Genomic DNA, 25,405 nt, shown 5'->3' with positions numbered 1-25,405 from the left:
CATTCCTGGACAGCCCAGCCTCCTGGCACCAGCACTTTATCTTGGCATAATTCCCCCTGCCCTGGCTGAGGCTGAGCTCCTTGCCTCCATGCACTGCCTTGCTGTGCCACCTCTCTCATCCTTCTTTCCATCATTTTGGTTTTGTCCAGGCACAGTGCCCCTGTACTGAGAGAGCCATCTTGATGGTGACACAAGGCTCTCCACCCTAAAGACCAACAGCAGCTGCCACCACTGCTGCTCTGGCTCATGCTAGGAGATGGGTTGTTTTGATTTTTTATCCAGAGAAGTCCAAACTCCTGAGGGAAGAAATGTGGTTTATTGCATACTCATCCTGTTTCTTCAAAGCTGAACTGTGCCATGCATGAAAAATTTTTTGGAGACCGGGAGCAGAAATGATGACTTAACAAGGCAGTGCTGTCCACTGCCGCACCAACACACTGCCGGTTTTTCTGAAGTCGTCAGCACTACTGTTTTTGTATGAAGAGTGGAAATTCCTTCTTGTGCTTTGTCAGTCAAAGATTCCAGGGCTGTCAGTCAGTGTTAAGGTTAACGCGTGTTTTCCCAGTCTACACTTCTGTCCTTGCCACACCGCTGTGCCTGTGCTGTTATGCTGCAGCAGCAATAACTTCCCTCCCTCAGATCCCTCCCGTTGTTTGTGCAGATTAAAACTCCAGTCCCATACAAGGGACGGAGGTCCTGGGTTGAGGCATTTCCTCATCCCTTAGTGCGGACATGGGTGCAGTGGGGAGCACACGGGGAGGCCTGGATGCTGCGGGGACGTGTCCCTTAGCCGAAATCCCCCAACCTCCCACCACGCCACTGCCAGGAAGGGACCGCATGGCATTGGCCTCGGGGGTCTCTGTCCCCTCACCACCCCCTGGGTCTCCTGCCGTCCTGCCGGGCCGAGCGTCGCCCCGTGGGCACCTCCACCGCTGCCTCGCCTTCTCCTTCTCCCCGACACGGCTGGTGAGCCTCCCGCTGAGCCAGTGGGGCTGGGGAGGATCCCCGGGGCATCCCCGGGTCTGGGCGATGGGGGTCCGGGGTCACGGCCCGCCCAACACTCGGAGCTCAGGCCGAGCCCGTCCCCGGGGCTCGCCCCCCGCCCCGCTCCCAGCCACGGGCAGCGCTGTCCTGGGCGGGCCCGCGGCGCTCGGCGAGGGGCGGGCGGGCGGGCGGGGCGGCCGCGGGCCCTATAAAGGCCGTGCGGCGCCGCCGCGCTCCGGCCGAGCGGCGCGGGGTGTTGGCGGCCGTGCGGTGCCGGCGGAGAGCGGCGGGGGAGGTGAGCGGGGCCGCGCTGGCGCCCGGCGGGAGGGAGGGGACCGGGGCACCGGGCGGGGGAACCGGGGGCCCCAAAGTTTGGCTGCTGACAAGCCGGAGGCCGCGGGGGTCTCTCGGGCGGCTCCTCGCCGTGCGCTGCCTGTTACCTGCTCTCACAAGTTTCCCGGTGCCGGGTGCGTGGGCGCTGTGCCGGGAGCGGGGCTTCTGGCGCGCTGAGTTCCTTCTGCGTGTTGGCTTTTTGAAAGCAGGGAGGGTTTTTCCCCCAAAAGAAACGGGTTTTAAGGCTGGCAGCCCGCGGGTCGCAGCATCGGCGGTGCGTCCCGGGCGGCGCGGGAGACGCTTCGCTCCCGGGTGCGGAAGAGGTGGCACTTCCCGAGCATCGGCTGCGCCGGGAGAGCTTGGAAACTGGAAGTTGCTCGCTTCATTCGTGTCTCTTGTGTGCTTTAAGAGAGAGCTTGCTGGTCTCGTGCTAAATAAAAGTAATAAATCATGATTCAGTTAGTAACTGAAATTTTCTTGGCATGTTGAATGATAGAGTAACGGGGGAGAAACAATTACAATCATTGCCGGTTGGGGAGGAAGGGGTGATACTCTGATACTGTAACAGCGTTTGGATAGTGCTGGTGGCATCATGTTGTGTGCTGAAGCAGAGAACTGGTTCGCCAAAACTCTGACCTCGGCTCACTTTGGAATGATATGGGAGCTGCTTCATGTATCGAGTTCTGGGAATATTCGGAAATGCAGAGTATGCCTCAGGAGAGAATCTTTTGTCTCTTGGTGAAAATGGTGTTCGATATTTTGGCTCAGTGCCGTGCAGTGTAGGAGGATCTTAACAGAAAAATACCTTTGGAGAAACCATTGTACTAACAAATAGGTGTTAAAATGTCAAATTTCCCATAAAACTAGGGAATATCTATTTGTGGATTAGAGGCCTCAGTGTGATTTATTTCTCTCCCCCTTTCTCATGCCTACATATGATTCTGAACATGGTTTGGCTTTTGTGGTTGTAATCGCATTCTTGGGCAACTTCCTGAAAGAGAAACCTGGTAGACTGATTTTTTTTTTTTCTCACCACACTGAAAAATGACCTCTTCCTTCACTTTCTCTTGTGTGAGCATTTAGTAATGTCTTGTCCCCAGCTTGCCACAGGAATTCATTAGAAACCTGATTTTTTAGGGACTATTCACAAAATAGTATATAGGTGTAAGCAGCTGTGCTGCTGTGTAGCTTCGGAAAACAGGAGAAGCTGCAGACATCCTTGAGGAAAGTGAAAAGCAGCTGCATGCCTGCTGAGTGCTCAGATGAGTCTTTGAAGCGTGAGGTGAAGACCAATGCAAATAAAAAAGCAGAATGATTAAGTAAATTAATTCAACTGCAATGTGAGATGTACTAGGTTGGAGTTCTAGCATTTTGTGGGGTGTGATTAAACTCATGAGAATAGCAGCTGTTTGGCACAGGAGCAAACTTCAAGTGATGAATGCTAGTCCACAGCTTTTTACAATTACAGATAAGTTGTATGTCAGGCAACCTATAAGCAAATTTTGTCAGTGCTCTTGAGATGCTGAAAAGCAGCTTCTCTGGTCATTGCTGTTTTATGTGCTCCCCAGCTATGAGGATGACAGAAGAACTCTGCTTTGATTGGTGAAATGGCCATCACTATAGACACACATATATTTATATCTATATATAGCTCTATGTATCTCATGTGGGAGGCAATAGAAACTCATGTCAGAACAAAAAAGGGAAAACAGAAACCTGCAATGCATTTTGTCTCAAGGTGTATACAGAAGTGTTGAAGCTTCTGTTTGGTGTTGTCATTGACAACCAGGAGAATAGCATGTCTTAGTGGCATGTGGAGACTTTTAGTCTGGGTCTCTAAATCACACAGGCAGAAATGTGTTCCTGTCCTAGAGCTTGCCAGCATACTGTTAGGCAGAAAACTGTCAAGCAGGAGCACCAGGTATTTTTAGACTAGACTGAAGTGTGTGTGTATGTGTGTGTAAAAATATGAAAAATAACCACCTCACCTTACTGCTAGGATTTACAATGGAGGTGCACAGATATTGCATGCATCCACAGCAAGGGATCTGTTCAGAGGGAGCTCTGGCTAGAGATTTGTGTTGCTGCTCTGGTAGTGGGCACAGCATCTACCTGGTTCATGCACCTGGTTGTGGCTTTTAATTCTTGATAGGCAGCCACTGTGCTCATTCTTGAAAAAGCTGAGGCTCGGTGGAAGGTTTTTCTTGGAAGCTGGGGTTAGGGTTGTCTGGGCTGCTTGAATTGCTTAATCACAAGCATGCATGAAAGAGCATGCTTTTGTAATACTAATTAGGGGGGAATTCATTCTAATCATCAAAACATTTCCAGTAACTTGGTATGTTAACTGAATTCTGCAATTCTCTAGGGTCAAAGGTCTTATACATGAGAAGACAGGGAAAAGATGGAGTAATCATCGCTAATCTGTAAAGTGTTGCTAGATACAGTCATCTTTACGTGCCTCTGGGCATCTACCTGTGACATAGCTAACAAATCACGTTTTACAGCAAAGTGCTGGCCTGTAAGAACCATGTAATTCAGTGCACCTATACTAGCCATAAAACTCTTTTGAATAAGCAGAGTGATATAAAGAATTGCCTCTTCTTGGCTTTGAAGAGCAGGTAGTGGGAGCATGGGAGTAGTCAATCACCTACATGTGAATTTAAAGATTTAGTGTAAATTTAAAGATTCAGTGTAAGTTGGGGAACTATGAAAATATAAGAATGTTTTTATTATTATTAAAGTAGATAGCTTCTTTGTGTAAAAATGAGAAGGCTGAATATGTGCAACTATGTACATGTTCAAGTGTGTCTCCTCTGTGATGATTAAAGTGGTGGGAGGAGAGCAAAAAGAGGTCGTAGCATTCTACAGCTGTAGCTACACAAATGTTTAAGGTGGCATGCTATAGGGAAGAAAAGCTGTCCTGTGTTCTGCTTGTTCCTGTCTCCCTTTAGGGATAGGCTCTAGTTCGTACTTATGTGAATACTTCTTCAAGCAGAGCTGAGGTCTCTGCTGAAGTGAGAGCCAGTAATCGTGGACAGGAAAAGGATGGGGCAATTTTAGTGGCAATGCTAGCCATAGGTTCTTGAGCTGTTTGTCATGGCCTTGAGATACACTTAAGTGCTAACTGAAATGCTTTCTAAATCTGTTAGCACCTCTCCTCAAGCAGTGTCTATGGAAAAACATGCATTTTGGCAGCTGCTGTATCTTTTCTGTGGTCTGGTGTTCACCTTTAATGGCCAGAAGGATGTTTTTTCCCTTATTTTTGGGCTGAAATCAGAAGGTGCCTCGTGCTGGGGTCCAATAATTATGCCACAAAGCAGTTTAAGTATGAAAGCATATTCATCTTGTGGAATTATCTCCCTTGGTGAAAATGTCAGTTTTGCTGACCATGCTCAGCCGTGTGACATAAAGTGTGGGCTTCAGGCAGTCTCCTGTTGTCATCCTGGGCTTTAGAAATTTCAGCAGCCTGAAATTCTCTTTAGTATTATGGGACCATGAAAGCAATTATGGAAGGCATCAAGACTGATTGCCAGTGAGTTCTGAATGGAAGAAGCCTGTTTAAGGCCGTGTATATGTAGTGGCCTTGGCATGCAGGTAGGTTGGTTTGTGAGAAACATGAGTTGCCAAGAGACTGTAAGCTACAGTCTTCAATACCACTGGAGTCTCCAGAAGCACTAGTGAGAAATGCTGCTACATTCTAGCTCTTAGTTTGGCTGATGTACAGGCGATACGAATTTATGTTCATCAGCTATGTGGCTTTGACCAAGCCTTGATTTTTACTTAAATGCTTTCTGTATTATTTAACAACTTGCACTTTAAGCTTCTGTTCCTGTAGAAGGGCATGTTGTGGTATTTAGTGATGTTTCTCACTGCTTCTGAGATGGCTCTATCATCTGGTGTGAACTGTAAGCTTCTGCTGGCCAAAGGCTGAGCAGCATTTGAGGTTTTTTGTTTTAATAGGAGAGGGGCAGTTTCCCATTAGCTCTGACAGGTTACAGGTACAAAACCAAGAGGAGAACTGAACATAACTAACTTTTCCTCTTCCATTCTGTTATCCTATAACTTTATATCCCTAAGCAATCTGAGAAATGCTATGTAGAAGTTGGTGTATTATCTGTTAGCTATATGTCTCCATCTTGCTATACACCCTCCTCTTCCAGAAAGAGTAGTTCATGTGGCTGTCTCAGCAGTTAAACAAGCTGAGGCCTCCAGCTGCTCTGGCAGCTCAGTTGAAGAGGCTGCTTTCCCAGCTAATTGCCTACTTCCTCTGCAGAGGTTCGTCATCTGCATTACAGAAATAGTGATGGACTCTGTGGAGGCTTCTCAGCCAACACGGCTCACAACTCAGCCTACAAACTCTCAAGCTGAACTGAATCAGACAGTTTAATATATCAGGTCATGACCTGCTCTTGGAGAATTCTTGTGCGTAGTTCATACTCAGTTGTCCCATTTTTTACTATGGAAATTTAAGTCTTGTCTTCCCAGAAACCTGTAGTAAAGCCAGTGGGATCAGTCGCAGTGAGGTCAGTTTAACAAAAAGTGTGTTTTCTTAAGTACAGGTCTTTAAATAGCTGGTTAATAGCTCTTATTAACTGGTTAATGTAAGGTTCTTGCAGATGACTGAGGAGGTGTCTGCCTGAGCATGTGGACGGGGTTCCCAGCACAAGACTTCATTTCTGCATCCTTACAGAATCTGTGACTTCTGATGCTTTTGTGGTTGGCTACTTCTGCTTCTGGAGCTTTGAGGGGAAAAGATGAATATAAGTGTATGCTTGCTGTATGAGTGTTCTTATCCTTTTTGGGTAACCTTCAAGCTAGGGCTGGAATGGCTGAGAAAAGGCCACTAAAAACTAGTATCTCATGTTCCTATGAGTTTAGGTCTGTTTCAGAAATGCTGTCCTGTATACAGAAAATCAATATACTTTTTTCATCTTAAATGTTAATAACTTGGCTACATTACACTTTAAGGGTTATAGATTTGTTATCTGGTTTTTCGGATAAGAAGGTTTCTAAGCTTGCAAATAGGAAGTGGTTGATTGCTAATGTTGTACAGTGTGATTAATAAATAAATAAATGGCTAGTCACCTAATATTCTGCATATCTCTAACCACAAGTACAGTAAATGGTTAGAACAGTGTTCCTGATCTCTCCAAGTATTTTGTCACTTGGTAGCATTCCCTACTTACAAATGCTTAAAGTATCAGGTCTTGGCTATCAATGAGTTTGTGTAAGTACATGTTTTTTATGAAAGTTCTCGTTACAAACAGAGAATACTGGAATTCCAGTTTATTTTTATGGTGAAATGACTGTATTGACTGTATCCATGTAACTTTAGAAAACTGCCTATACTGTTACTGCCACAGTCTTTCCTCTTGTAGGAGGAGGGTTAAGTAAAAACTTAGTAATATATTGAATTACTTGAATTATTTTAAGTGAGGTTTCTTAAAGTCCTCTTGGGAGACTGTCTCCCCATCTTCTGTTACCAGTTGGGCATCTCTAAACCCAGCATGCATTGGCTTTGGTTAGATGTTGTGTGTCTGATAGATCCTGCCACCTCTCTTAGCTTCCCAGGAGTAATAAAAATGTAAATAATGTAAAAATATTATGGCTCCATAGAAAACCTAATTTTGGGGCTGTAAGCCCCAACTGAACCATAGAGTGTGGAGTGATGGGCATTGGGCTTTGGAGCATTGTTTAGTAGGAAATACAAGTACCCCTTTTGTAGAGTAACCTAAACCTAAAAGGCGTAGAATCTGAAGGCAGTCATCTCTTTTCTACTTTGCAGCAACAGTGGCTGTCAAAGCACTACTGAAATTTTCACTATTGACTTGAGGACTCCATTCTATACCTTTAGTTTTCTTTATTTCTTATACAGATATTTTTTTCTTTGCTTGACAGTTCTTTAAGTCCAAGTGTTACAGATATTGGTCTCTTAACCCTTCTGAAGAAGGATGTATACTGGAAAGTTCTTGGCATTCAATCTTCTGCAAGTACAGCTTTCCACACAGTTCCCAAGTGGCCATGGAGCCACCTCCACAAGTCTGTTTCTACTCTCCCAGCCTAATAGGTGCAAGAAGCAGGGCATGGGTCACTGGCCAGCAGATTAAAATTTACTGGAAAAGGAGAACCAGATTTGTTTGCGCTGCAGGGATGTAGTGGTGTGAGAGTCTTGCTGTCAGATGGCGCCAAGATACCTGCAACAAGTGAAAATGAGTAAGGGTACTGGGTTTCCCTCTAGTATTTTTTAAGGAAGAAAAGATGGTAAAATCCTAAAGCACAGGGGAACTTAGGGTGAAGGTGGTAGTGAGGTGCCTGATAAGACACAAGCCATTGTTAGTCCAGCACCTTTTGGACTATTTACTTCATAAATCTGTACTTACACAGCCCATTCCAAGGAGTTAATACCCTGTACCTTATTAATGGGAGCTTGCAGTGCTGTAGGCTTGCGTTTGGCTCCTAATGAGCCTGTGGTTGCATAGTGAGCATTGTTAATATGCAGTAAATGTGGGAGCTGTGGTTCCGTGAGGCCTTTCTTCCACAAAAAAAACTGTAAGTGGGAGCTTGAGTTTAGGTAAATGCTATGATTGTTGAAGCCCTGTTCCCTCTACTGGGGAATCCAGACAAGGAGCCTCCCCACCATGTTGTGAAACACTGCTGTGCTCCCTCTTTTGGGGGAAACTGGTTCTGCAGCATTAGTCTTGGTGAGCTGATCATCCCATGCGTGTTTCTTCATTATGTTAAAATAACCACATTGCATAAAGAGCTTAAGATCAACCAAAGCACTTCTTTAATAAAGGGATACCAGTAAATTAAAAACATAATTCTCTTTAATCTTCCTGATACTATAAGACTTGATAATAAATCTTGGAGAATTCTGTGGAAACTCTACTTTAAATACAGGAATAAATAATACCTAGAAACTTAAGCAATAGTAGTTGAGCTTACAGTAACAAGAGAACACATAAAATTTGAAAATGGTGATAGAATTGTGCAGTACCAGAATAGTCTCCACAAGCCCCCTGCCCTGTCAGCTCTATTTGCTTCATGAAGCAGAGCTAAAGTTGGCTTTTTAAATCACGTAGAGGGATGGAAGTAAAAGGAAATGATACATAAATGCCTATCTATGTTCTTGAAACTCTGAATAGTGCCTGTGTAGTTGTTGTACGGTCACAGCTCAGTGGTGAAGTAAAAAACTCTGGTCAGCTTTGCATGATGTGAAATTGATCTTTGAACTACCATGAGTCACCACCAATGCTGTAGAAGACAGATACTGGTGAGAAAAATCAGTCTGGTTTGTGAACTGCAGACCCTGGTCATGAGGCTGCAGACAGTTTGAAATGGAGCTTGTCTCTCTGCACTTCATGCTTACCAGAAACTCCCAAAAAGAGGTGGTGGTCAGGACTCTGCTTAAAGAAGCACTAAACTCTAACTTCTGGCTCATGTGGGAGCAGTGCTTGGACAAAGGGATGGTTCCTGTGTGGAACCAGCTGGTTTTACAAGCTGGTGCTCTGCAGGGAAATTCCCACTTGGCAGGGGAGGCTTGTTGGACACAGCTGAACAGGCTTTCCAGAATGCACAAAAAACCTGAGAGAAATATGAATAGCAGAGAAAGGATTAAGGTTGGGAGAGGAAATCTCCAGAACCAGTACCATGCTTTTTGGACTCATGTGCAATGGTGACTGTAGCACCTGAAGCCAGACTGATATCTTAACATACAAAATTATTTCTTTAAAAAACCCATTACTTCCAGCTTATCTCTGTGTACAAGTTATATCTTGTTGACAGTAACTTACTCCTTTTCAGAGCAATGTGAGTACTGAGCTGTTTAAAAGCTAGCAATCATCCTTTCTTGGTAATGCTCTGCATATACTAAACTTTCCAGGTATTGAGTAATAATGGAGTTGTTAGGTTAAAAGGGAGAGCCAACATTCAGGACATACCAGGAAATGTGGAGGAAGATGAAACATTTCACAGATCTGTCATTTCAGAAAACTCAGAACTTCAGCAGGCTGAACTCGCGTTCAGGATGAGGAATGGATACTGACGCTGAAGGCTTTGGTATGGAAGAGGCTTAGGCAAAAGGGGAGTTGGAACACCTGTGAGGTGGGGAGAAGCCTACCAAGAGGCTGGAGTGTTTTACCATGCTTCCAAGTGGGCATCAGCTGAAAAACAAGACCCACCATATGACCTTCCCACTGTAACCAGAGTGGTCTCATGTCTTGGGAGAAACAATTGCTGTGTGTTCATCCAGCTCCTTTAATGACTGTTAACAAGTTTGGTTGAGTATTTATTCAGTCCTGCTGGAGAGAGTTGGTTAAATGCCTGAAGTGAAGCTGCTTTCTTTCAGCTCATATGTCAATTGAAATAAGACTTTTAAATTAGTCCCCCAGATGACAGTGGCTGGAAATGTCAACATCTCAAACTTGGAGATCTCCCTGAATGTTTGTTCCAGGCTGACTTTCTCTGGGCACATGGGCTGCCCAGTGCCTTCCCGTGGGCTCAGGGGATCTGAGGTTTTTGGGCTTAATACAATGACACCAGCAATGCTGTGAGACTGCTCTTCAGTTTTGGTCCCTTTAGCTGTGCTTGCTGCTGGTTATGGCTATTCACAGAAGTGCAGTCTGGTGTCTAAACTTCCTTATGCTTGATATGTCTTTAAAGAAACTACAGAATCAATCTTGCAACTGCAAGAAGGCGCCTTTTGGACTATACATTATTGCTGTTGAAGTCAGGCTTCAAAATAAACATTTGGAGGTGTCTCATAGGGAGTGCTGTCATTACAGATATCTAAAAATCTATGGACAGTTCATTATTTCACCCTCAATCCACTGGAAAGTGTTCTTCAGCCTCTCTGGGAAAGGCCTTTTCTCCAACTTAGATATTAAATATGCGTATTTTTTCAGATCATGTTTTTGCCTCTGATCTTGAACCAAACTAATTTCTCTTCTTCTTCTTGGGAAGACTGCAGCAGCTTCGTGTGGCTCTCTGAAAGTGAGGTCCTTCCTAAGCTGGTTTTTTCCTGTAGGAAGATCTTCATTATTAGCAGTTTTTTGTGCCTGGGGCTGAAGATGTAACTTCTCCCTGCTCTGCAAATGCTTTTCTAGACATAGATTAAACAGTCCATATTAATACAGCTTTGCTTTTGTAATAGGCATTCTATAAATGCAGACTGAAAGCATTCATGTCCTCTTTGTTAATATAACTACTTCCATAATAATTTCATCCAAAAAATTTAAACTAGGTACTATGGGGATGATCTGAATAGCTGAGCCTAGTGAGAGTTGAATATGCTGCCCAGTATGTCTGAGAGTTAGTGTTTGCAACACCAGCTTGAAGCTGAGGTCATCCCAAGATTGGTAGCCTGAAGACTTTTCATCATCTGTCATGAAACAACACAGAACCATTGGTGTAGATAGGACATGCTGCTGTTTTCTTCCTCTGCCTTCCCCAGAGCTCTGTGCCTGACTGGAATAGTTGTCTAAAAATTCTCTTGTGGCTCAGGCTAGGCTCTGCAATTAGATAGAGGTATAACTGGTACTTCAGTGTGATGTACAGGAATTGGTGTGCTGCTGTTCAGTGAGGCAGGGGGAGTTGAGTTCTCGGTGTGCTTGCTGTGGAAATGGCATCTCTCATACAGCTGAATGTGTGACACTGATCTGTTTTGCCCAGAAATTCTAGCATTAGGGTTAAGAACTGGGTTTGCATAAGAAATTGCAATGCATGATAACACTGGCTACATTTCTTTGAGTTACTGACAGTATTTCCATTGCGTGTTAAGAAGTTTAAATTGTGGATGTTGTCCTTCCTGTAACTGCTCAGTCTAAGAAGTGGGCAGCCTACCCTTGAAGAGGGACATTTTTATTTGCTCCAACGTCTTTCAAAAGCCCACATTTATGTAAATGAATTTGCCTATACACCTTCCTTCTTCTCAGTGAACTTTGTAAAAAATATAATGGTCATAGGCAAAGAAATGCCTGGCTTGTATTTTTGTTTCGTTTTCTGAAGCATTAGATTCAGATTTAACTATCACTAAGGTTTTAGCTTCAGTGTTATGAAAGCTTGTTGAAAGCTTGTTGATATTCTGTATAGCAGGTCAGCTGTTTTCCATCCTACACATCATATATCCTTTGGATTTCTTCCCTCAGCACTGTACTTAAGCTGTTTCTTTCAGGATATGCAAATACACTTCTTGTTACTGAACCAAAGTTGAATATAGTGAAATCCATGATGGAAATGTTAATTATAGGGATGCCACTTCTGCTCAAAGATCCCGTTATCTCCTCAGTTACCTGGTTAAATTACGCAGTGGCCATAGCAGGACCAGGCCAAGAAGTGACTGCTCTGTAATTTGTGATAAAAAGTGCTTTTACTCTTTTTCCGTGCTCAGAGCACTGTACAACTTTGTTTCACTTATTGAATAGGTATCTGCTAGAGATTGTGCTCCAAAACAGAGAACAACCCACCTTAATGGTGTGTCAGGAGGGAGAGGTTAGGCAAATGTGGAGAATTCTGGGGAAACAAGATGTGGGATGTAATTGGTTGAAACAAAAAAAGAAAACCCACCAAAATTCTGCAGCAGTGGCCTTGGGAGCATAATTGGGTTGTTTTGACAAGGCTTCCCATGTCATGGGGAAAATGCCAGGCTGTCACCCTGAGTCTGGCAGGGACTGTCACCAGTGAAGTAGAAAACTTGGAGGCTTGCAATATATTCTGGGAAAGGCAAGAAGAGAAGTGTCTGACTTCCTTTAGGCTTGTGCAGATGAAGTGCATAAATGACAATGAAACATTGTTTTAGTTGATTTCAAAGTCTCCTGTCTCTGCCCTCATAGTCTTGCCATGCTTCTTGCTGTATAATGTGTCAAGGGTAGATTGCACTCAAAATACCAGAGTTTCCTTTGGTTTACTGTCAGGATCAGGTGGAGCTGCCTTGGTCAAGAGCAGGGTTTTCAAATTGCAGCTCAAACTGTGCTCTGTGATTGTTATCTGGCATGGTCCCTGTCCCTCACTGCATGGGACAGGCTGTATTGCACTAACATGAACCGTTGCTTGGTTCTAAGTGCAAATAGTAAGACTCCGTAATAGTTTTACGGCCTTGAAGTTTCTTTTTGCTGAGATACTAGGTCAAGGTATAAGTCTGCTTAATATCAGGATTAAGAATTTGTTTAAATTACCCCTTAGGTTTCCAGGTTAGGGAGAAGAGATGGTCACCAAACCAAAGAAAACCCTTAGCCCTAAATCTAGCTTTTCTTGGAGTGGTAGGCCACATTTGCCTCCTGCAAGGCAGCATTGCTATCAGTGTGGAGCTGCTGCCTGTGAGAGAGGGAATCCTTGCCCTTAAAAACAAAACTAGATGGTTCAGGTGGTTTGTGTTAGTATCGAAGAACACTGAAGAATATTCCTTAACAATTTAAATTTTTTTTTTTAAATGGAAGTTTACTTTTCCTGTCAGGCTGTTGGCTCTCCCCCATAACATCTTCCTGCTGTAGCTGGTGGTGAGGGGTGCAAGACAAACCTAGGAGTGACTTGTGTGACCTGCCTCAAGGGGTCGGGTGGTGCTTGGGTTTTCTTCCTGCAAGGCTCAGCTGCAGCTAGCCCAATCCGTTTTAAATTTTGGGCTAAGCTTGAGTAGTTGCAGTTGATGGCTGGTATGAAGCTCCTTTGGAAGGAATTGTACTTAAGTGACTTCAGAATTGCTTGGGGGATTAGTAGGTTGATGGAAAAGACTTAATTATTGGGTGGCCTGTTACCCCGCTTTGTAGGACAGCGTTTTCACTTTTTCTTGCCTAACTTAAATCAGTCCAGCAAGTTCCTCTGGTCAGAAGTATACTAAAGTTGGGTTCTGGGGAGAAAGATGTCTAAACTCCTGCATTATTGCATGTTTAGCATTTGGTTTATTCTGTGCTGCAGTGACAAACTTTGACAAAGCCAATTCTGTCCCCTCAAATGATGTAGAAGAAAGTGGAAATGCTGTATTTGTCGCTTTCAAGTGTTTTAGCACAGTTAAAGTACATGCTATTAAAAGATGATTAAACAAATCTGTACAAACACCAGCTGGTTTTCTGATAGTCAAGTGCTCCAGCATGGTTTGAACTCACAGTGTAGGTAGGCTGGCGATGGCACAGCTCCTTGGGCTGTGTGGGAGGAGGGTGGGAATGACAAGGCTGTGGCTCTGCTGGGCCCCAGCACCCTGGGGTGCTGCACCTAGAAGAGCAGCGTGCCATGCTGCACAGGGGGCTCCGGGGGAGCAGAGACCTGTTTTTGTATTTGTTATGCAAATAACACTTCATTCAGTTGCACACCTTCTGCAGTCTTTCTTCTGAAGTCAGCTCGGTGAGGAAACAGGCTCCTGGCTGGTCTGGAAGTGGAAGTCAGTTCTGTTAACTGTGCAAATGAAATGTCTTTAAAATATTGTGAACAGGGAATGTAATTTAATGAAATTGGAGATTATTGCATGTTTCTCTAAGTGTCTCTTTGCCCTAACAAAAAAAGGGGTTGAGTGCAGTTTCCTGAGGAGGAAATACAGCCTAGTAGTTACAGTGCTCAGTTGTTGACATTTGGGCTTGGTTCTCTATGATCAGTTGCTGGGAGGTCCTGAACAAAATGTTGCTGCTTCTGCTTCTTGTGCTTCAGTTCTTAGGAGCTCATGGGTAATGATACTGAACTCTGTCAGGTGTTAGACCTGCAGATGAAGATAGGCCCATTTTGAATGTTAACTTCATTGTGTATTCATTAGGTGCTCTATTTTCTTAAATGGAAAAGTACAGGTTGAAATCCAAATTTAACGTTTGCATTTTAAAATCTAAAATTTTCCTCTACATTCCTGTTATTGAGAATGTCAATTATGCAGCTAACTCTTTATTGTTCTAGGCAGGTGTAAATTCCCACAACAGAAGGTCCGTTTGCATTATGTATATATGCTTCTGTTCGCTGCAGAAAATTATCTATGAGGTGTACTGTGCATCACATTGTAGTGGGTGAGGACCATACCACAACACTTCTCAGCACTCAATTCTTCTAAAGGGCAATCTAAATAGAATGCCAAGGCTCCTTCAAACTGAAACATAAAACTGTCTGAACTTGGGTGTGGTGGGAGGTAGTCTCCTAACTTGGTGGCTTTTGTCCTTTATCTAGGCACTGATATGTAGCTATGTCATGATTATCACTGCATCTGGAAATCCCTAGACTTAAAATCCTGGTAGTGGTAAGTAAAATGAGGTGTGAATCCCATTGCCAGAGCTCTGTGAATGGTGTGTGGCATGTGTGCAAGACTTGCCTGCTCTTCAGGTAAATAAGAATTTAGGTTAAAAATGCTGTACTTGTGACAGCTGACTTAACTTTCCTCTCTGTTTTCTTACAGGTATCTCCAACCAGGAATCATGAATTGGCACTTTTCACTCCTCTTTGTTCTTGGGACTTTAATGTCTGTATGTTCCCAGTTCAGTTTTTACCCTCTGGAGGAGCTAAGCTCTGATGTTGGAATCCAGGTCTTCAATCAAATAGTGAAAGCTAAGCCTCAGGACAATGTTGTTGTTTCTCCTCATGGGATTTCGTCCGTCCTGGGAGTGTTGCAGCTGGGAGCTGATGGCAAGACAAAGAAGCAGCTGACTACTATGATGAGATACAGTGTAAATGGTCAGTGATCCTAAGGTGGTTTTGGGTGTGTTTTGTCAGACTCTTCATGATGTATGAGATGGCTTTCAAAGTGTGGTAGATTGCATCATGCACCAATTAGCTCTGTTTACCAAAGCACAAAATGGATGTGCTTCAAGTTAAATGGCAATTTGAGCACGGACATGTATATATACCTAAACTGGCTTGTAAGCAGCTTGGTTAATGACCTCAGGGCCCTGTCTAGAACTGCCAAATTGGTATTCCAGAACGGGGTGGATGATGGTCCACTGCTAGCTTTGAGCAGGAAGGTGGCGGTATCTATTTCAGGCTGTACTGAACAACCTTTAATGTGCCGTTCCTTAGATAAGAGTGAGAGGATATTTCTTGGCACCTCACTGAAAGCAGTGCAAACTAACCATACAGTTGATACTTTCACTTTACTCTTCAGTTTTGTTTGTGTTTCTGCTGTCAAAATCCATGTATGTGTAGTTCTTGTAGTGCCCTCTTCTAGAAACAGCCATTTCTGCTTTCCTGTGCCTGACACTGCATGCATCTGTGTTCATATTCTTCTGCCAGTGTCTGCCCCTTGAGAGGGAGTAGGCTGAAGATTCTTCCTGCTTTAATTTGCATGCTATTTTTGTGAGTGTTTGCCAGCAAGACTTAACATCTTAGTGCCAGCATTCTGCCTTACTTCCAAGAATAGAAAACCCTCCAGGAGGTAAGTGCACATTTAAATCTTCAGCAGTAGTGTCATATAACATGTTGTCCTGTCTTCATTTGCTTTGCTGTTTTGGTCCTGAGTTTAAAGTACAACAAAATGATTTGACACCTTAACATCTAAATGATGTAGATTGGAATCTCTTCATGGGATAATCAGCTCTAGGAGCATTTGAATGCTCAAAATCTAAGTACTTGCAAAAATGTTAAAGCATTGTATCAACTGGTTTTATTTGGCCTGCAGACTTCCTAATCCTAACTGTGAGACACAGAGGTTCTCAAACACTTTAAAAAGTAGCCACTACCTGGTTAGAGACTTTTTATGGGATGCTACCTATGTCCTTGCACAGGTTTCCCCTGCTCTTGTTCATGACTGTGTTACAGTCCTTTGGCAACTGCAGCAACTGCTTCTTCGGGAAGGTAATAGTTGAAAAGTATTTAATTTGTCTTTAGCTGTCTTTTAATGCAATTTAGCAGCTGGAAGCAAAGAGGAGAGCCAGCATCATGAGACCAGCCAGCTCTCCCCGGACCACCAGAAAGTGCTCCGTGGACCACCAGTGGTCCACAGAATACAGTTTGAGAACCTCTGTTATGGTATGTTCTCCAAAAGAATTTGCCCGTAATATTGGAGAGTGAACATGTAGAAATTCATACTAATGGTGCTGTTAAAGCATTCATGATACATGAAACAGCAAAGCCATCTGAGGCTTTTTCTTACCTGCAGCTAAGAGAGTAACACTGAACTAATTTATTCCCTTCATATCTCTTGTTTGTCTACATAAGAAAGTAGTCAGGAAATGTTTCTCCCTAAATTGAATTGGGAAACAGAGGGAACCCATTAATAACAGCAGTAAAAACAGCCACCCAAGGATGCTGTTCAATACAGTGGTTGAACATGAAGTTGCCTGCCTGGCATTAACTTCCTTGTGTAGACAAGCACTCCCTGATAAGCCATAACATGGGAGAACTGGGTATGGTGAGCATAGCAGTTCTTCTGTGCTGCCATATGCTTTCCCTCACACACAGTGAAGGAGCTAGCAAGCACTTTGTACAATCTGCTTTCAGGTCCTAAGGATCTTGACTAAGCGCTGGAACCAACTACTTTCCCTTTTCTTTTTTAGAGGCAAGCTCATGTGTTAAGGGATTAAGTCCTGCTTGTAACTGTTTTAGGCCAGGACTTAGTCTTTGAGAAAACTAAGACTCAACTTGAAGTTTATTATAGAAATCTTGACAGCTTCCTTTATTCTCCAGTAAATGGAAAGGAAGTAAAGAAAACAATTTTTGCTTTACATTCTGAGGCTCAAGACCATTTGGTATGCAAATCCTGCTGAGCTCTCTGAGTGAGCAGGCTGACCCTTTGACTTTCTTTGTCACTGTCACAGAACTGACAAGTGACCTGGCTTACTATGAAATATTTTTGGAACAGTTTGTTCTGTGGAAGAGCATGATTTGTAGCTCTACACTAATATTTGAACCTCAGTGTAATCCCAAGCACTGTCTGTAACATTCTGAGCAGACAGCTAGAGGTGCAGTGGGCATCACAGTGGAAGTTCATGTTTTTGCTGGGAATCAGTAGCGTTCTGCAAATGAGACATCAGAAATGGGTATTTTGGAAGTCCTTTCAGAATGCTTGCTTTGGTCTTTCTTTCCTAGTCCAGACTTGATGTCTGACCTTTCATGTCATTAATAGTTGCATATAAAGTTACTGTTGATTTATCATGTTATTCTAAATTAAACTTGCTGTTTTTTCCAACTAGGAGTTGGTAAAGCCTTAAAGAAGATAAACAGGCTCATAGTCTCAAAAAAGAATAAAGACATTGTAACAATTGCTAATGCAGTGTTTGCAAAGAGTGGCTTTAAAATGGAAGTGCCTTTTGTTACAAGGAACAAAGAGGTGTTTCAGTGCAGTGTCAAGAGTGTGGACTTCGAGGACCCAAATGCAGCATGTGATTCCATCAACCAGTGGGTGAAAAATGAAACAAGGGGTGAGTATTGGTGAGTGCCTTTGTGGTGTCTGAGACCTCCAATTCAGATGGAAATACTGGAGAAAGATGGGGAGGTAGAGAAAGCTCTGTCCTGTGGCTTAGAACTGTCTTTTAGCTGGCATTAGTGTGATGTTTTAGAGCTGGTGTGTCAGGAACCAGCAGTCTTGTTGCCCCAGAAGATATGCCTGTCTGGTAACCTGGAGGGATGTGTGTCCATCTGTCCATGGGATCAGGGGAGCTTTTACTCTTCTTTGCATTCATATAATTGGTGAGAAATCCAAGCAGAGTTCTCTTAGGTCCATGCTTTATCAAGTACAGAAGATGCTTTCAGGCAAATCAGATGTTCCACTCAGCAAATCAGACTTATGAGAAGCTGTAGGGCAGTTCAGCTTTTGCTCTGACTGCCCTAAACTGTCCTAAGATATGACCCTGTTCTTAGGACTCGCAGTTGGTGGAGGATTCTTAACTAACCCTGCCTTGACAGAACTCCTCATGCTTCAAGCCTCTTGAACCAGTTGTCAAGCTTACATACGCTAAAGCCAGAGATCGTGTTTTGCAGCATGTTCCCAGTCCAGGTGAACTACCTGTTTGGTACCTTTTGGAGCTAAAGCAAGTCCCTCCTGGATGTGAGGAGTGTGTTAATGATGTTGGATGTGGTATTTGTGAAATGAGGCTGTCAAATTCTTTCTCTACCACATCACCAGTTTTGCATAGTAATGTTGCAAGCAGTGTGTGAATGGGGAGGTGTTTCAGCTGAAACTATTCCAAGTAGTCTTGGATCTGCTCACATGCTGGAAAGGGTAAAGCCTTGTTAGTTGTTAAAACATCAGACTGTCAGCAAGATATGTTTGATTTCTAGTTATCCCAAACAAAGGATACCATTGACTTTATGAATTTTAAATATACTGCCCCATGAGGAGCTGGCACACTCACAGATCAAAGGGTCTAAAGTAATACGTGTGTCAGGTTGTTCAAGAACAGTTGTCCAGTGTTATGACAGCAAATGCTCAAGAATTCCTTTATTTCTTCTAGGTATGATTGATCAGATTGTAGCTCCAGATGATATTGAAGGCAGTTTGACCAGACTGGTTCTAGTGAATGCTGTGTATTTCAAGGGCTTATGGAAATCACGATTTCGACCTGAAAATACAAAGAAACGCCCATTTTATGGAGCTGATGGGAAGACCTACCAAGTTCCTATGCTGTCTCAGTTGTCCATCTTCCGCTGTGGTAAGCTCAGTGACTCCCACTACCACCAACAATGGGTGTAGAATTTGCTCTTTTCTTCAAAGTGAAACAAGAGCTTGCTGTCTGTGTGGTGTTTAATGGTGTTGCTTCTTGTAGCTGGTATAGAGGGATTGTGTTAGAGAAGTGTCTCCTGCTGCTGAGGCATGGGCAAGGTACTTGCCCATAGCAACTTAATAGTTGCCTTAAGGTTGAACACTGTCAAGTATTGCCTTATCCTTTGCCTTCAAAAAGGAAAGTCTGAAGTACCCAAATTGAGAAGTTTGCATGTTAGTTAAGCTTTGGTGTAAGAAAGAAAAGTACATGTTTATAAGGGGTGAGAATAAAGGAAAGCTGCTAACAGGCAGAGTGGTGGAGGTTTACCTGATGGTGAGCTGTATATAAAAGAGAGATTGGAGTAGAATCAATTTATATTTCGCTGCAGATAGAGAAATGGGACTTGCACAGTCCCCAGTCCTGTAGGAGCCAGAGGAATGCAAGGTTAGAATGTTGGCTGTATCTCCCAAGGTGTGAAACTGCTCTTCAGATTGAGTCACAAGTGAAAAGAAGTTCAGCAGGTTCTGCCAGACTTCCATCAGAGACTCTCAGAGCTGACACCAGCAGCTTGATGTGACTGACAATGTACTTCAGAGCTCCAGTTTGCAGCCTTATGGGGATTTGAGTGGTCAAAGTAAGATGGATGCTCTGATAAAAACTTGTCTTGCATCCTTCTAAGAAGTGCTGCCTGGAACTTACTTCCATGTGTACTAAATACAGTCTGAGACATAGGCCTGAGAATACAGCTTGCTATAAATCAAAAAAAAAAGACCCATTGTACCTTTAAATGCTTAGTTTTACTGTCAGCAGTGCTCAACTAATATTAGTAGATTTATGTTAAAGTAAACAGCTGTGACTCTGTCCCAAAGCTGTATATTAGAGCAGATGTAATGTAATACTTCAAGTAACTGCTGAAAGTGTGAGCAGGGGGAGGTAGGGAAGCCTACTGCTGTATATACTAATAGTGGAGTTTCAAAGAAGTTCATAACTTAAGGTGGGATTTAGCAAGAGTATTATATTGAAGGCTTTTGACTTCTGATGCTGGTTAAAATATCCATTCTGTTGGCCTATGTTTAAGCTAGAAAAGCTATAAAGGCTAGAAAGGAAAAAAAGAAATATTGCTGAGTTAGGACTCATCTGAGTTTGTGTATCTCTGGATTTCCTAACACAGGGCTTCTATTTTATTCATGCTTGCAAAGGGATCTTTAAAAGTTTAAATTTCTTAAGTATCTTCCATCCCGTCAGCTGACTGAAGCTGAACTCCCCTCCTGTTTAGTTTGCCTCAGTAATGACAGCAGCATGTAGCAAATCAGGAAAGCAGCACGTACCTGTTGGACAGTTGGCCTTGTGTGACTGTCCTGAAGCTGACTTACACAACCAGTGTTAGGTCTGTGGGCTCTAGCCTGAGAACCATTGCCATAATAAAAGGAATAGTGAAACTGCCAGCTTTGACATGATTCCTGCACAACAGAGGCGCAATACTGCCAGTTTTGTAGCAATATGAGTTTAGGGCAGGTTTCATGACCCTGGCAACAAGATTAAATTTGTAATGAAGCTGTTGATTTTCAGCTTGGGCTGACAAGTACAGATTTAGATGAGAAAAGGGGAGAGACAATAAGATCTTGCTGCTATCCTAAAACTTTGCCTGAAATCCTGTCTGTAGCCAAACTGACAAATTTTAACTTGAAACTACTATAAAAAGCCTTTGCTTCCCAGGCACATGCCAGAAATCCCACATTAAGCAAAGGGAACTTGGAGGAGGGGGCTGCTCAAAGACAGTCTTGCTGTAACTTGGATGCATTGCTATCTCCCTCTAGCTCATCTAATTGGCCTCTTGCACTGCCTCGAAGTGGCTGCTTTCCACTATCTTGAAAGACATCAGATTGCTTCCTAATCAGATCCTTATTAAGCAAGAAAATTGAGCAAATGCAACAGACTACTTCAGAAAGGAACCAGGAGCTCTTGCAATAACTCTTGGAGGAAAAAGCTTGTCTGCAAGATCTCTTCAGTTTGGAAAGAGTCTGCTGCTATTCCTTGCTTTTTTAATTCTTCTCAGTTCACAGTTGGTTCTGGTACAGCTGAGATCTGAAGCAGAGATCCAGCTAATTCACAGACCTGATCACTTCTAATGTAGCTGGCTTGCAGCTCTGGGCTGCTGAGATTTATCTGGGAAAACAAGTATGTATGTCAAATGAGTATTTGCTCCATGGTGTCTGTGCTTTATGTCAGACTAGCATCTGTACAAAACCCATGCCTTTCAAAGAGCTGCCCAGAAGGAAGTCTGGGACTTTAGAGTCAGTTTTGAGATGCGGGCAAAGCTTTTCTAACAGACTCTTCTAGCAGTAGTTGTGTAAAGGTAGAGATTTAAGGCTGTAAGGGCTACAGCTCATTAGTTTGTTTGGGTTTGTTTGTTTCTATTTTTTTTAGGCACTACAAGTACCCCGAATGAGCTGTGGTACAACATCATTGAGCTGCCATACCATGGGGAAATGATCAGCATGTTGATTGCACTACCCACTGAAAGCACAACACCACTCTCTGCTATCATCCCCCACATCAGCACAAAAACAATAGGAAGCTGGATGACAACCATGGTAGCAAAAAGAGTGCAGGTTATTTTACCAAAGTAAGTACTTATATAATGAATTTCTCCTTCAGGTAGTGTTTGGGGAGTTATTTATATGTCTCTCATCTGCTACAGGAGAAGGAATACTTCTGGTGACTTTCCTGCATAATACTGATGGATTTTTTGTTGTTCCAACCAGATTCACAGCAGAAGCAGAAACAGACTTAAAGGAACCTCTGCAAGCACTTGGTATTACAGATATGTTTGACCAGTCAAAGGCAAACTTTGCAAAAATAACAAGTAAGGGGCTTTTTTGTTTCAATTCATGGTGGTCCTTCATAGTTTCTAGCTCTGAATAAAGTGCCGCTTTACCAATGCAGTTGTCTGCTTTCTCTTGGCTAAGTGTTGCCATGACACCGGAGCTGGTTTTATGTTGTAGCCAGTGAGGCATGACTGCTTGCTTCTGTTCAACATTGCAGTGGCTTTTTTTCTCCATTATCATACATTACAGCGGTAAATCATGCTGGTCAGCTTCTTAAGATTTGATATTGCAACCTGAGGGTCTTGAGCATTGCTAAAATCTTTGGTGGGACTTAAACAATACCATACCTTAGTCTGTAGCAAATACTGCAACTACAGTGTGTAACCTCTCCTGAAGTATGTGTTTAGTGACTTTTTCTTGAGCTGTAGGAAAGCATGTATGAAAAACATTTACACTTTAAGGGACTGAACCAACTCACAGCTGTGAATATTAGTATCTGAAAATGGGGTGTAAACACTTTTGAACTCACAGCTGTAAAATGTCATCTTACTTCTCTGCTTTCATTAAGATCCTGATTAGCTTCTATAGAATTGTCTAACAAAAAAGCCTACCTCATTCTGTCTCAATTTGAAAACAAATTCCTGTGTTTCACTGAAAGCAAGGTGTGTTGCTAAGTGCTTTTTTTTTTTCCCTGACATTGAGACAAATGGGAGTGTAACTTAAATTCAGATGGCGTATTTTCTCAGGTTTTTTTAATTAAAACTAAAAATGCATGTGAACACTTCTAGCTTAAGCCATTGATAAAAAAAACTTAGTAAATGGGGAGGAACGAGGAGTAAGATATGTTATTCCCTATTTTTGTAATTACTCACCGACTATTCAAAGGTACTGCAGTAGTGTTCTGCACTGCAGCTTTGGGATTCCAGCAGGATTGTAGCAGCTTTTAGTATTCTGAGCCATGCTAACAGCCACTTAGCTACAAAGTACTTCAGGACTCTCTCAGTGAGTTTTACTGAAGGTGCTGTTCTCCTTGCGTCCTTCAGGAACAGAAGGTCTTCATGTATCTAATGTTCTCCAAAAGACAAAAATTGAAGTTAGTGAAGATGGAACCAAAGCTTCTGCAGCAACAAGTAAGAAACTGTACTGATAACTGTCAGACTAGGGAAAACTCTGTTAGAAGGCTATTGCACTAAGCAAAGATAGCCCACTTGGAGATCATTGCAGGAACATACATGGACTCCAGATCAGTTAATGGGTTTTATGTAATATCTCAAGGAAGTCTCAATTTGTCAGTGTTGATCATTGTAAGAAATATTAACAGGCTTACTTCTAGAGATGTGCCTTCTCATATCTCAGACTTTGTGTCAGGCCACTGACAGCATGTTCTGGCTATCCAGGTTACAAAGAGGAGTAAGCTACTACAGCCTTTGGGTGACAACCCAAGACTTCCAGCTTTCTGTTGGTCTTGTGTTGTGTCTTTTTAATATGCTTCCTGTAAGAGTATCATGTGACCTGTGTGGCTTGAAATGTCCAAGTTGGTAGGTTTTAGGCATTTGTCTGCACCTGTTCAAGCCTATATAAATATATATACACACACATACCTGTATATCTACAAGGAAACTTTACTTTGATAGAGTATGTAATGTGTTGTGGTGCTTGATTTGTCTCACTCTAAACCTTATTTTTTTTGCAAGCTGCAATTTTAATAGCCAGGTCATCCCCTCCTTGGTTCATAGTAGACAGACCATTTGTATTTTTCATCCGGCACAACCCTACAGGTAAGCAGCATTTGTAAGTACTTTTTGGCTTAGAAGTTGAGTGTCAGCTATGTAATAGTGACAAAATAAGCCTGGAGCTACTGAATAACTATTAAAAAAATCCTGCAAGTGCATTTTTATGCCTTTAATTTTAGATTATTTTATTGGGAATACAACTTGGAACAGGGGAAAAAATACATATTGGCTGCCCAGTTAACAGAAACAAGCATGGTAGGTTTGTGGGTATAAAAGAAGTCTTTAATTGTCATAGTTCCCCTGAGTGCAGAGGAAACAACTCTTTACTGATAGTGAATTGGTGAATTGCTGAATTGCCCAGTTTTCTGGGCAGTCAGGTAGTGAGGGCCAAGGCGGAATAGGGCTTTGGGGATCCAGGGTGCTGCTCGAGCCTGCTCTGACCAGAAGGGAGTGTTGCAATAGAGTGCTCACTGCTTCTTTGCAGTATGGGCTGGCTCTCCTAGAGCAGAATTGCCCTTCTTGCAGTGACATGCATGTGATCACTATGTCAGTTAGAAAGGGACAAGGTGCAGCTGCCAGCACTGGGGGAAGAGCAGGCTGCTGGCAGTAGTCCCCATCCTGAGGCTCTGCAGAGCATCAACAGAGCTGTGTGTCTCTAGGAATAGGAGGTGGCCACCTATGCAAACATGCTCTTCCCTGGGCTCACAGACTTGGGGTAGGCTGGACAAGACTGATGACATGGCTTGGCTGTGCTCTGTGGACTTCATGCTTTCATGGGTAAGTTTATTTACAGATGATGGTAATCCTTGTTTTTGTTTCATCCCTCAGGTACAATCTTGTTTATGGGACAAATAAACAAACCTTGAATGTGGAAAATACTTCCTTCAAGAAGTAAACAGGCACACCCCTGTTCTGTTAAATATTTTGTACACTACACTTTGACTTCACTCAAGAGCTAGTTTTAACCACTGACTAGGTTTTGAAACAGGAGTCAACATAGTTCTGGCGTTGTGGGGAAAATACAGATTGAAAACTACAGTATCTCTTCAAAATGTCTAAAAGATTCTCTAAACTACTGAATGGTTACCTATGCTAACAGCTTTTGAGCTTTTTCTGTATCTACTAAGAATTTTATGTATGGATTTTTGTGAGAGGATTTTAACAAAGAATGTTAAACGTTTCTATTAATGTTGGTTTCTTCTTGTGTGTGGAAAAGGTCTAATTTTGTAGATACCACCTATCAAGATTACTTTTGGTTCTTGAGTATCTTGGTACCTGGACATTCTTGGTAGAAATAGAATAAAAGTTCTAGCAGTTTTTATATAGTGCATGTATCACTGAGAGTTTTAAAACTAATGTGGTGTTCAATACACATCGCATTGTCCTGTCTCATTGTAATGTAAACTTGTCATTGCTAGTATACACTTTCTATTGGATTTAAATTTTATATTTGTTTTTGTACAAAGGAAAAAATAAAACTGCATTATGAACAGTCAATGTTGTGGATTGTGGATGTGCTGATGGATATTGGGGTCCAGAGCCCCATGTACTTGTTTGAGATTTACTTCTAAGATGGGTGAAGAAGAGTGGTTCTCTGAGACTTTATTTTTTTTTTGGGGGGGGGGGGGGGTGGTGTTTGGGTTTTTTGTGGTGGGTTTTGTTTGTTTGGATTTTGCTTGTTTGTTTTAGTCCCTCCTTGTGATGACCTTTTTCGCTGAAGTCATTCTGCTGTGGATGAATTATCCATAGGTTTGGTACCTGAAGAGAACTCTATTTTGCTGTGCCCAAGTTACTGCTGAAAACTGCCCTGTGAGGACATCTTGGTGCACCTTTGGGGCCTTTCCTCCTGTTCACCGTGGTGCAGTTTATATGCACATGGGCATCTCTTCATGCCCTTTGCAGGACTCCCCTGAGTGCAAAACCCTTTTCAGAA

General features: G+C 42.8%; 1 protein-coding gene across 3 annotated transcripts; it reads left to right on the top strand.

The window, feature by feature from the left end:
* The first annotated feature begins 1,188 nt into the window (after positions 1–1,188).
* On the top strand, positions 1,189–24,969 carry SERPINE2 (serpin family E member 2). 3 transcript variants are annotated; one of them, XM_042042325.1, is made up of 10 exons: positions 1,189–1,279; positions 14,675–14,949; positions 16,123–16,239; positions 17,403–17,630; positions 18,663–18,860; positions 21,339–21,537; positions 21,677–21,777; positions 22,783–22,869; positions 23,434–23,517; positions 24,301–24,969. In XM_042042325.1, exons 2-10 carry the CDS (start codon positions 14,694–14,696, stop codon positions 24,336–24,338), a joined length of 1,308 nt encoding a protein of 435 aa, XP_041898259.1. In that variant the 5' UTR covers positions 1,189–1,279; positions 14,675–14,693; the 3' UTR covers positions 24,339–24,969. The 3 variants fall into 3 exon arrangements, with proteins under 3 accessions (XP_041898259.1, XP_041898258.1, XP_041898260.1); XM_042042324.1 differs by having other exon boundaries at positions 16,120–16,239; XM_042042326.1 differs by lacking the exon at positions 16,123–16,239 and having other exon boundaries at positions 1,190–1,279.
* The last annotated feature ends 436 nt before the right edge of the window (positions 24,970–25,405 follow it).

Source organism: Corvus kubaryi, unplaced genomic scaffold (genome assembly GCF_017639235.1).
Source record: "Corvus kubaryi isolate FWS band 111438036 unplaced genomic scaffold, C.kubaryi_AGA036_p1.0 37397, whole genome shotgun sequence".
NCBI classification, from domain to species: Eukaryota; Metazoa; Chordata; class Aves; order Passeriformes; family Corvidae; genus Corvus; species Corvus kubaryi.
This window is presented reverse-complemented; position numbering and strand designations above follow the sequence as displayed.

Coding starts and splice junctions, on each gene's coding strand:
- SERPINE2 (XM_042042324.1), top strand. CDS start 14,694: ATGAATTGGCACTTTTCACTCCTCTTTGTTCTTGGGACTTTAATGTCT. Junction 17,631..18,662: donor GGTGAAAAATGAAACAAGGG/GTGAGTATTGGT, acceptor TATTTCTTCTAG/GTATGATTGATCAGATTGTA. Junction 18,861..21,338: donor GTTGTCCATCTTCCGCTGTG/GTAAGCTCAGTG, acceptor TATTTTTTTTAG/GCACTACAAGTACCCCGAAT.